Source organism: Lolium rigidum, chromosome 2 (genome assembly GCF_022539505.1).
Source record: "Lolium rigidum isolate FL_2022 chromosome 2, APGP_CSIRO_Lrig_0.1, whole genome shotgun sequence".
NCBI lineage: Eukaryota > Viridiplantae > Streptophyta > Magnoliopsida > Poales > Poaceae > Lolium > Lolium rigidum.
The window spans coordinates 156,029,681-156,041,829 of NC_061509.1; the positions used below are offsets into that span (position 1 = coordinate 156,029,681).

Here is a 12,149-nt window from a genome sequence, read left to right on the forward strand (position 1 = left end):
AGACTGTTTGGCAGTTGTTTTCTTTTGTCTTTTCCGAATACCGAGGAAAAGAAGACGATTTAGTCAAAAAGAAGTATTTTGGAGTTTTATCAACAATTTGCTTGTACAGGTGGGCACGTGTATTTTCAGAGTCCTCATGTGAGGAATTAGAAAAGAACCTTTTTAAGGCGAAAAACTTCCTTCAGTAATAATATCAGTATAAGTTTTTTTTTTTTGTAAAGAGCCCTTGGTCGCTCTCTTCGTGTCGCCCCTGCCCCCTTCAAGCGACCGAGGAGGCGAAACCCTAGCCGCGCCACCACCGTCCCCCTTCCCCTTCCCTCTCTCCTCGTCGCCCCTAGAGACGTCGCCGGGCTAAACCCATGACGCCGGTGAAGAGGGCGGCGGGGATCTGAGCCCTTGACCCCTTGCGCGGTTTCTAGGTGAAGGAGCTCCGCGCCGGGATCGCCATGGCCGAGGCGGTTACTCGACGGGCTCCCTTTCTCCGATGGACTCTCTAGGCCTTAGGTGAGGGAGGTCTTGTCCGGTGGCTTCCACGATGGGGGCTCTAGATCCGAGGCGGTAGCCTCTTTCAGATGGGCGACGTCCACCGCGCGGCCGGTGGCGTTGCGGATGTTGTGGACCGGCACCCTGGTCCATGCGGATAGCGGGGTGATGGCGGATGTGGGCCGTGCGAGGGCAGGTCCCCTGCTCGCGCCAGATCCTGGAGGTTAGAACTCCACCATCTCGCTGGCCTCTTCCTCCCTGCCGATCTGGCCGTTGGTTGTGCTGACGCACATGCTGGTTCGGGGAGTCGGTGGGGTGCAATGGGTTTGGGAGAAATCCTTGGTTTTGTGACCACATCAGCGGCGACGCCCTCTTGATGTCGTTTACCTTGTGAGGAGCCGATGAGGTCCCATCCTTCTCCTACCCCTACCCCCGTCCGGGTGAAAGCCCAAAATCCGCTCGGATTAGTTGGTGGCGGCGACATAGGCGTCGTTCTTTCCATGTAGGCGCCATCTAGGGTGCGGTGGTGTAGTGGTGATCGACGCCTGGCTTGTCTGCTTGGCTCCTTCGAGCTCTGTGGCTGTTCCTAGCTTGCCCAATTCCTGGAGTTCCTCGATGATGATGTTGGTTGCACCGGTGTGCCGTCGCAGTGAGGAGGCCTTGTGACATCCTTCTATGGTGACCGCTAGATTTGCATCTCTCCTGTTCCGGGGGAAATGTCTTGATTGACCGATGGTAGGGTGCTCTACGATCCAGGGCAAGAGGGTAGGGACTCTCTTTGACAATGGAGGAGGAAGATGCTTGTTCTTTGTCCCTGGAAGATGTTCACTTGGCGTTGCCCTTAACGTTGTTTTGCTGATCTGCTGCAATAGTTGTGTCTATCTTGGTATTCGAGCGAGAACTTCTTCATCTTCAACGGTGGTTTTAGTGTGCGGTATACCTATTTTATTAGTATCTATATCTACTAAATGTTTTAAAAAAATTATGTTAGTGAACAATTGACAGAGTTTATACCTGCAGATCCGCGACAGAATCTCCATGATACCCACCGGTTAGGTATTTGCACAATAAAAAAAGAGGTCAAGGACTCTTATCGCGACGCAAATCATTTGAACTACTCCGTACTAGTGATGCCTTCCTCGCCGGACCTCAACTGATTGCAGCGTGACGACGCCAACAGCGACCCGTTGGCACCACGGTTCAAAACCACCAACAAAGAAAGAAATTCCCCAATCCTACGCCGCTAAACCAACGACATCCGATCCCAACTCCTCCTCCAGTCCTCCCTTCCCCGGAACCGGAAGCAAACCAAGCCGCCCCCGGCCGAGAGCGCGCGCGCCGATCTGCGTCCTCTCCAACTCCAACCCGATCGCTCCTGGCGCCCAACCGAACCAGATTTATGCGGCGGTCTTGCTGCCGCGCGCTCCAGTCATGCAGCAGAGCAGCATCGGGAAAGAACAGAGTTTGACTGCCGCGGAGTCGCGGGGAGATTGGTCTCGGCTCCGGCAATGGCGAGCCTTTCGGACTCGGGCGGCGGTGGCGGAGCCGGCGGCGGCGGCCGGTCTGGCGCGGAGCTGATGGTCCCGCAGTTCCACCTCAAGGCGCTGCACGCCATCCTGGCGGTGCGCGCGCCGCGGCCGATCGCGGCCCCGCCCGCCTCGTCCTCGGCGGCGGTCCGGCGGCGGGACAGGTGGTTCCACCTCCCGCTCCACGCGCCGCCGCCGCCGCCCGCGGCGGAGACCATCCCGGAACCCTCCCTCGGGGAGCCGGTCGTGGTGGACATCTACCTCTCCCCATCTTCCACCGGCGGCGACGAGGAGGTGGTGGAGCGCTGGACCGTCTCCTGCGAGCCCTGGTCCGCGGCCGCCGCGGCGGAAGGGCTGGCCGTGAACCGCGCCTACAAGCGCTGCATCACGCTGCTGCGGTCGCTCTACACCACGCTGCGCCTCCTGCCGGCGTACCGCGTCTTCCGCACGCTCTGCAGCGCGTCCGGGCACGCCCACAGCCACGCGATGGGCTACCGCGTGGGCTCCTTCGCGGCGCCCTTCTCCCGCGCCGAGGAGGCGGCCATGCGCACGCGCCGCCTCGCGCCCGTCGAGACGCAGCTCGGCCGGCTCGCCGTCTCCGTGCAGTACCTGCCCAGCCTCGCCGCCTACAGCTTCGAAATCTCCTCGCTTTCCTCCGTCATGCTCATCAACGACTACGTCGGGAGCCCCGCGGCCGAGCCTATGCGCGCCTTCCCGGCCTCGCTCACGGAGGCGGCCGCCCCGCTCCCCTCCCGGCGCCCCAACAGCTGGGCCTCGCCGGCTTACTGGCCGCAGTCGCCCGCCAAGTTCTCACCGCCCCCAACCATGTACGCGTCTCCCACGCCCTCTCCTCCCACCTTTGCCGGCGGCTACCTGCAGTCCCGGCTCAGTGGGGAGACCGCGCCGATGAGCATACCGCAAGCCGGCGGAGGGAGGGGCCCTGTCCAGTACCGGAACATGTCTGATCCTAGTAAGGGGTTCATGCTACCTCCACCTTCACCCAACAAGAACATGAGAGGAGAAGCGGGGTCGCACGACTCACCCACAGAGAACAGCCGCTCATTCAGGAGGCCAGACGGACTACGGATGGGCGATCTCTATGCTAATTTGCCTGCTGCTACAAAGGTAATTCCTGGAATGTTCTTATGCTTAACTGAATACGATTACTTGCATAATTCATCAAAACTTAAGACCACAAGGATGTTCATACCTGAATTGCATCTATTAGCAGTTTGTAGAGGTTGCGGATACCATGATGTGCTGCCATGTAGATCAGTAGTTTTAGTTGCCCTCCTCGGAAGGCTGGGGAAACACATACACCCAGACCAGAAAGACGTGTTATTAAATCATCCATTCACCAATTCGATACAAAACTAGAAGACTAAACTTTAGCGTGTTCTTCTCATTCATAAAGATGCATGATTTCAGTGTAAGGAGCATCCCCTTGGAGCCTTAGAGCACAACTTTTTTTTGGCAGCTAATATAGCTTTCATAATTTGAACTGACGTTTTCGTAGCAGCCATAATTTGTTTCACTCCAGACTGACACTCAATATGCTATGATTCTCATAATCTTATATTCTTAAGGCGCTGTACCTTCTGTTTTTATTGAATTTATCTGGTTGAACTTGATTATCATATAGCATGCCCTAATGTGCATAACATCTTTGGTAAGCAACTAAACTGAACTGCCGAAAACTATGAAGTCATCCGGGCTGCTAATTCTATAATGCCCTGTGAAGTAAGAAAACTTCCTTGTTGAGTAAATTTACTTATGCTCATCCTTCTCCAATATAGAGCCTATCCCTGTTGCCATTAATCAGAAAGTATATGCACATACTTCCTAGAAGTGAAATATCAATTGTCAACTTCTAGGGTTAATTTTACTGCATGGGTCTACCTATTATTTGTGTAGAATGAATACATGTATTTGTTTGATACTTCAAATTTGATTCCGAAACATGATCTTAACTTTTTATAGTATTCAGCTATTCATATTTGCTATTGGAAATAACTGTGCCAAAAGTTGATAAATCTGAAGTTCTATATTTATACTTAATACTGAAAATTAATATACTGAGAGGTGACAGATCTTAAGACTTGTTGTCTGCATTTGATTTTCTATGAACTTTTTGATGTAAAATTGAGCCAGTAAGGCCGTGGAAATTTTTAATTCCAGCTAAATTGGAGTGTTATTCCAATTACCACGTACTTCATTCGTGAACAGAATACGCTCAACACTTGATCACAAAGGGAGGAAACCGGTGCCTTTACTGCCTATAAGCTTGGCATAATTGAGTGTCTACCTTATAAATCATTGGATTGTGAATATATTTTTCTAACATATTGATGTTATATCCTTCTGTGGGTTTGCAAAGAAGCAATGAGTCGAAATAAGCATCAAGTTGTTCTTTCTGAGTTTGCTTTCTTGGGCCAATATGCTAGGATAAAGATCCATTAGCACTTAGAGTTCAAGGTCAAAGTGTCACCAAAGAAACACAAAAAGCCAAAGCACTACGTCTTCTTCATTATCATATACTTGGTGTATCGAAGTTAACTTGTGTGCACACTCTGTTTCAAAGACATTGACCATGTGTTAGTTTTCCCTAACTGATTACTTTTTCCTTTGAGCCGCAGCTTAGTAAAACGTAAACCTAGTAGGTTTCTGGAATTTTTCTATTTCCTATCTTTTTTCGTGTGTTCCATGACCTGTGTATTGCAAGTGTGGGGACTTTTAGCTTATTGCCACAGTTTTATGCCGAAACTGGCAGACAAATTGGTCACCACCACACCTATGCCAGGAGGGCATGAGTCTTAAAGAATGTGTGTCGCAGCTCAGAAAAAAAATCACTGGTCTGAGCTTTTCAGCAACTGCAGTTGCATTTTTCTCCCTCTGTTGAAATATCTGTCGATTCTACTCATTCCAGACGCACCAGTTTTTTTCAGTATAATTAGACAGTGAACTGCACTTCTCTTCTTCATTTGCTGCTGACTTTGATAGTCAACCAGGTATCGTGGCAGCTGGCTGCTGTCCCAATTATTGCATAACATACCTAGAGCTCATGCTAACCCAAATTAATCTTGAGAAACTAAACTGGAAAAAATGAAGTGCTGTCTCCGCGGTGCATTTGCACAAAGGGCACCAGTAGTTATTTCAAATATCTCATGCCAAAAGCCTGTCTGATGTTAGAATCCTCTCCTGCATTGCTAGTCATCAGCAATATCTTTATCTATTGTGGGTCCCAAGGTTTTCGAATGGTGTCATTAAAGTGGGTATATATCTGCCATGGAGTTCCACAATGTAGACCGAAAATGGATGTCAGTGCACGAGAAGTGCCATTTGACATGGTCAGGAACTCATCTTGTAAGGCTAATCCTCAGAACCTGGCACGAAAGACCAACAGGCGAAGTGGTCATCGGCGGTGTAATATCATTTCAGCAATCCATTGATCATTCTGCTGAACTGTGGCAGGGGTGTTGTTCTTTTTTATTGATATAGTGAAGAGAGATTCGATGCAAGCTGCTTCGGCAAATTCCGTTCAGTCAGCTTTGTGTTCAGAACTTAATCTTAATCCATCAGCAGAGAAAACCTCATTTGGTGTGTCACACATGGCTCTGTGTCCTTCGAAGTGCCTGGTAATTCAATATTGTCCCCGGCTGTCCTCTAATTCACATGTAGTCCAAGAAAGCATAAACCTCCTAGCCCAGTAGGCGAACAAGAAATCAAACCTGCCTAACTTCAGTGCGGGGAAGACATAAATAATCCTTTTTGTGTAGTTACCTTCCAGTTCTGTTTTGTTCATTTCATCCATCAGAAAATTATTGCATTGCACCTAATAAACTATTGTTGAGTGCCTGACTTACAGGTAGACTAGAGTGTATTCTTGCTAAGCTTTTATATTTGGCCCTTATGCAGATTAAGGACAGTAGGGAGGAGTCTGGCAGGTTCTCAGGTGTATTTTCGTCTAGCGGTTCCCCACGGCATGGGATTTCAAGAAGTTCAAGTAGATTGTCTACGCAGGATGATACTGATGATACATATCTTCCGTTTGCTGTGGATGATGTTGATCCCGATTCTAGACCTGGGTATGTCTGCGCTCCTGCTTCATTTTTATTAGATTTTCGCGTGGGAGCTTTGGCATATGCCGGCCCAATTTCAAGATCTGGGTATCGTATAATAAGTTAATCAAGCAATATATGCTACGTGTATATACTGTCTAATGTCTTAGTGCCTAGAATTTTATTTTCTTAACTCTATTTAGTAAATCTTACTGATAAACAAGAATCTGATATTTATTCCATGGCATGCACTTTACAGGAGCAGTGGCGGTAAGGAGGATCAGTCGGGTTCATCCTCCCATAAATCACAAGATGCCGCTGTTGGCTATCTTGTCCATCTGCTAAGGTCTGCACGCCCATTGCGAGATCCTAGCAATTCCTCTCTCACGTCGAGGGCCGAATCAACTGAAGCAGGCAGCACCAGCTCGTTCATGTCCCGCAGGACATCTGATGCATTTGAGGAGCTCGAATCATTTAAAGAAATAAGGGAGAACCTGCTTTCCCGTAGCAGATCTAGACTCCAAGATTCACTGGGTAGGTCCTAGCACCAGTTACTCTATTCTTCTCAGCTTAAACAGGCGAAGGCTCTCCCAATCAGTCGGATCATGGAGGAGATTACATGATAGGGTCGGATATCTCCATGAGCTATGTATATATAACCATCAACTGGCCCTCGCTGTGCTCAGCTCGTTCCTGAACTCAAGCAGCATTGTGATCCGCCTCTGTTCATAGTGTTTTGTATGAAGGCAAAACCGGCCGGATACACGTCGCTGGAAGCCTGTGACGAGCAGGGCGCACTGGTGTGCGTTTGGAGACTGAACAATTTATTTATTCCATGTCTGCTCATTGTGCGACTGCTCTTAATATGTTATAAACAACTATGTCCTAAGCTGAAATTTCTTTGAACGTGGCAGTACGAAACTATGAACGGTGTAGAGGCAGCCGGTGTATTCTTATCAACTTTGCGGCTGATGCGGACAGGTAGGCCGGCCTCTGTACTCTCTCATGTAGTGGTAAAGCGCCATGGAATGGGAAATGGTAGCTTCGAGTTTGCTTGCAACGTTGGAGTTTCTGCGTTCAGCTTGGCTACGTTTTATCTCATGGTTTCAGGAATTCCTTCTTCACAAGCTACATATATTCGCTTCCGTTATCTATTGACGTCTGTCAGATCAAACGCGGTCTCTGTAAATAAAGTACTACGTAACCCAATGGCATTGATCTCCTTTTCTGGTTCGAGGTAGAACGACACGTCGTCTTCTCTGCATTGTGGGCAATGTCACAATGTTTGCTGAAACGTTGTGCTGCGAGTTCTGACAAGGTTTCTGAAACTTTTCACTCTCAAACTGCACTCACCCAAGATACAGCAAGCGAGCAGACGCAGAACCATTGAAGTCACTGACGCCAGACACGGATAGTAACAAGTCACTCACCGATGCATGATAGCTTAAAATACTCGTTGATCGGGCGTGAGATCTACAGAAAACCCGACTTCTGTCAGCGCTCACATGTCTGTTCTTCCGTGACAGCATGTCCAAAGAGAACGACCCGTCGTTGCTGAAGAGGAGGAACGAAGATGCCGTTGCCATGGATTCGAGCTAGTATGAGATTTCGTTCTCATACGCGCTACCGTATGACGAAAGTATGGAACAGCGGAACATGTTACATGTAGACGATTCGGTACAAATACAACTTCCACTCCAAAGTCCCGGGGCGCTCGTATTAGCAGAGAGGATCGCACACAGTCAGAAAAGAAGATTATCCCACATGTAGAGTACAGTTTCTTCATGTGGAGTAGCTCAGCATTTGGATCCCGATTTAAACAACTACTGTCTCGCTAGCTATTTGAGTCAAAACTGCTTGCACTGCCAGCTTAAAATACTCAGCTAATCAGGAGTGAGATTTACGGAAAAATATGTTAAGCGTGTGGCTACCACGTACGGTTTGCTACGGTGGTGTATACTATATGCTTGAAACATGTACTACTCCCTCTGTTCCATATTACGGTGTAGCGGATACCTAAATCTATGATAACTAATATGCAATGGAGGAAATATCGTGGTTCAGTACTACAACTTCCACTCCAAGCCTGAAGCGTATCAGTAGAGGATTGCACACAATCAGAAAAGATTGTAGCACATGTACTCCCTTCGTTTTTATTTACTTCTCCTTCCCTTCGTTTTTTGAGAATTCGGCAGGTGAGCTGCTCGATATATTAATAGAAGAAGATTTGGTTCAGTTAATCAGGGAAACCGGACCCAAAAACCATACAGAGTGGCCGAGTTTATGAGGGAAACCGGCCGAAAAAACCGCACAAAAGTCGGGGCCTCATCGCCCACACGAAACGAGACCACCGACGACCAAACACACACCACCAAATCCGGAGCCGCTGCTCCGACGTCCCCTGCTCGGAGGCGAGCCGCAACGCCGCACGGCGTGGACGACCTGTAGCCCAAGTTACCAAGGCGACCACCCGCAGACCACGAACGTCGCGCCAAAAGATCCGGGGCCGCCGCCCCGACTTGCCAGCCACACCGACCACCCCGTCGCGTAGGCCGGGCCGACGAGCTCGCTACCCACGTAGCACGAACACGCCACCCAAGCCTTGCAAGACCATGACCACACCCCATGGAGTCATCGCTGCAAGACCATCCGAGGCCGCCGCCTCGGTGCACGTCAACCGTCCGGGGGCGCCGCCCCGGCATCCACCACCCTCGACGACAAGGCAACCAAGCAGCACAACAACCACACATCGACCACACCACGAGGACTACGGACTCCAAAAGCGGCGCCTTCAAGAAGGTAACGGCACAGTGTGTCGCCGCCGCCCGCTCCAAGGAGCAGAGGTTTTCACCCGGAGAACGCAAGAACTCGCGACAGCAGGAGACCAAGCTCCCCGATGAAGCCCTCAACAGGGAAAACGGTACCCAAGAGCACCGCCAACTTCGGCACCAAAGGTGCGAAGCTTTCGCCTGGAGTGTCAGCGATGTCGTCAGCTGATACGTCTCCGACGTATCGATAATTTCTTATGTTCCATGCCACATTATTGATGATATCTACATGTTTTATGCATACTTTATGTCATATTTATGTGTTTTCCGGAACTAACCTATTGACGAGATGCCGAAGGCCAGTTCCTGTTTTCTGCTGTTTTTGGTTCCAGAAATCCTAGTAAGGAAATATTCTCGGAATTGGACGAAATCAACGCCCAGCATCCTATTTTTCCACGAAGCTTCCAGAACACCCGAGAGTCGCCAGAGGAGGGCCACTGGGCCCCGGATGATAGGCCGGCGCGGCCCTAGGGGGCGCCCCCTAGTGTGTCGTCGCCTCGTCGCCCCTCCGACTCCACCTCTTCGCCTATATAAAGGTCCCTGACCTAAAAACCACGACACGTTCGACGAAACCAGAGAAAACCTTACAGAGCCGCCGCCATCGCGAAGCCAAGATCTGGGGGACAGGAGTCTCTGTTCCGGCACGCCGCCGGGACGGGGAAGTGCCCCCGGAAGGCTCCTCCATCGACACCACCGCCATCTTCATCACCGCGGCTGTCTCCCATGAGGAGGGAGTAGTTCTCCATCGAGGCTCGGGGCTGTACCGGTAGCTATGTGGTTAATCTCTCTCCTATGTGCTTCAATACAATAATCTCATGAGCTGCCTTACATGATTGAGATTCATATGATGATGCTTGTAATCTAGATGTCATTATGCTAGTCAAGTGGATTTTACTTATGTGATCTCCGGAGACTCCTTGTCCCACGTGTGTAAAGGTGACGGTGTGTGCACCGTGTGGGTCTCTTAGGCTATATTTCACGAATACTTATTCACTCGTTATGAATGGCATAGCGAAGTGCTTATTTATATCCCTTTATGATTGCAATGTGTTTTGTATCACAATTTATCCGTGTGCTACTCTAGTGATGTTATTAAAGTAGTTTATTCCTCCTGCACGGTGTAATGGTGACGAGTGTGTGCATCGTGTAGTACTTGGCGTAGGCTATGATTGTGATCTCTTGTAGATTATGAAGTTAACTATTGCTATGATGGTATTGATGTGATCTATGCCTCCTTTCGTAGTGTGAAGGTGACAAGTGTGCATGCTATGTTAGTACTTGGTTTGGTTATGTTGATCTGTCATGCACTCTAAGGTTATTTAAACATGAACATCGAACATTGTGGAGCTTGTTAACTCCGACATTGAGGGTTCGTGTAATCCTACACAGTTAGTGGTGTTCATCATCCAACAAGAGAGTGTAGAGTCTAGCATCTATCTATTTATTCTGTTATGTGATCAATGTTGAGAGTGTCCACTAGTGAAAGTATGATCCTGTTGACTGCCAAAACCCACCGGCGGGCAGCGGCCTTGTCAACACTGTAGAGCCGGGGGGAGCCTAGAGCTGCGGCTGGCTGAGACCCCTCCGAGCGACGGCCCGCAATGCTCTTCTGGTCACACGCGGCGTTGCGAAGTGCAAGGGCGTGCCACCTGACCTATACCCGGTCGGGAAGGTGATGAGATTGCCTCGCTTAGTTTCCTGCGGGGCATACATGTAAACGTTAAATACGAGCCTCGATCGGCTCTCGAGTTATCTCGTGAATCGGCTCAAAGAGCCGATCCACCCATGATCCGTACGGGGTGTACGAATACTTGGTGGTCCTGCTTGATCAAGATGAAGCTAATGAGATCTACGACGATTTAGGGTTTTCACCACATAATCGGATCATCCTACTCCGAGGTTGGGCCGGATGGCCACGCACGGTGCTCGTAAGCCGATCCTAAACAAGGCCAAAAAACCAACATGAAGTTGATCCTAGGAACATCCCGTTTAGGACTTGCGAACGCCACCCTACGTGCCACAGGATCCTCCCCCTTTGTAAGGCCAAACTATTGCGGATATTAAACTAATCCTTGTAGAACAAGGAGCAATCGTAACGGACCGGATCTACTAAATAATGATCAAGCGGGGTGCCGCCCCCACACCTGAGATAGGCGTGAGGACGGCTAGATATGCAAGGGTTGCACTACGTAAGCATGCTTAAACGAAGAACAATGCTAACCCTAACACATCTAATGATAACTACGTTGCTCGCCATCAAAAGCGCTTCGATACGAGCAACGCATGAACAACGTGGGGCTTGTGCTGCCTAGATCGCAAGATGCGATCTAGGCGGCATGTCGCTTACCCGATAGAAACCCTCGAGACGAAGGAGTTGGCGATGCGCCGAGATTGGTTTGTTTTTGGGGTTGAACGTGAGTTGTTGTTTATTCCATAAACCCTAGGTACATATTTATAGTCCAGGGGACTTTCTAATGTGGACGTGCACTAAACCGTGCACGAGATAAACTCTAACTTCTAAATCGATACATAATTTATTCTACTAAGATACACGGGCTAACTAGCCCAACTTCTCCCGTGCGAGGCCGCTTCATAGATCTTTCATATGTAACCTTCCAAGCCCATCTTGATCGCGGCCCACCTCTGACTCGGTCAAATTCTGGTGATAACACATGCCCCTCTGGTTTTGGAAATGACATTTCCAAAATCATTACGCTTTCTTTCGTCGGGTCACGTCGTGGCAGAGCAGAACTGCCGCAGAATCCCCATCATGATGCCTTGCCCCTTCCACTTCTCCACGTGGCCGTAAAATTTTCCAATTGGGCAACACCTCCTCGGAAACTGCTGTGGCATTGAACCTCTCCCATATCCCCTTTATTTAACCGTTCTCAACAGCTTGCGTCTCCTTCGTCCTTCTCGCATTAGCACCAAAAAACCCTCTGTGCCGCCATGTCTTCCTCCTCCTCCTCCGAGCTTTCCTACGGGTCTGACTCCTCCCGCGAGACGCCGCCAGAGATTCGTGCCCCGGAAGGCCGGGACGTGGAGAGCCATGCCTCCTCCATTTGGTCCGAGGACGACAAGTCCTTGACCAGCGGGGATGAAGATCTTCGGTTCCTTGCCGATGGGGAACTGGAGCCCAAAAGCGAGGACGACCAGTTCTCCTGGGACGGCTGCCCAACCTCCGAAGAAGAGGGAGAAGAAGACGACGACGACGACTCCCTCGAGGGCTACCCGCCGGCGAAGCGCCTTCGCAT

The 12,149-nt window shown here is 49.9% G+C and overlaps 1 protein-coding gene across 1 annotated transcript; it reads left to right on the forward strand.

Moving 5' to 3' along the window:
• The first annotated feature begins 1,754 nt into the window (after window positions 1-1,754).
• Window positions 1,755-6,963, forward strand: LOC124692480 (autophagy-related protein 13a-like). The gene is made up of 3 exons (XM_047225865.1): window positions 1,755-3,134; window positions 5,925-6,094; window positions 6,327-6,963. The coding sequence occupies exons 1-3, from the start codon at window positions 1,992-1,994 to the stop codon at window positions 6,610-6,612; spliced, it is 1,599 nt and encodes a 532-aa protein (XP_047081821.1). The 5' UTR covers window positions 1,755-1,991; the 3' UTR covers window positions 6,613-6,963.
• Window positions 6,964-12,149: the final 5,186 nt, after the last annotated feature.

Coding starts and splice junctions, on each gene's coding strand:
- LOC124692480 (XM_047225865.1), top strand. CDS start 1,992: ATGGCGAGCCTTTCGGACTCGGGCGGCGGTGGCGGAGCCGGCGGCGGC. Junction 3,135..5,924: donor ATTTGCCTGCTGCTACAAAG/GTAATTCCTGGA, acceptor GCCCTTATGCAG/ATTAAGGACAGTAGGGAGGA. Junction 6,095..6,326: donor GATCCCGATTCTAGACCTGG/GTATGTCTGCGC, acceptor TGCACTTTACAG/GAGCAGTGGCGGTAAGGAGG.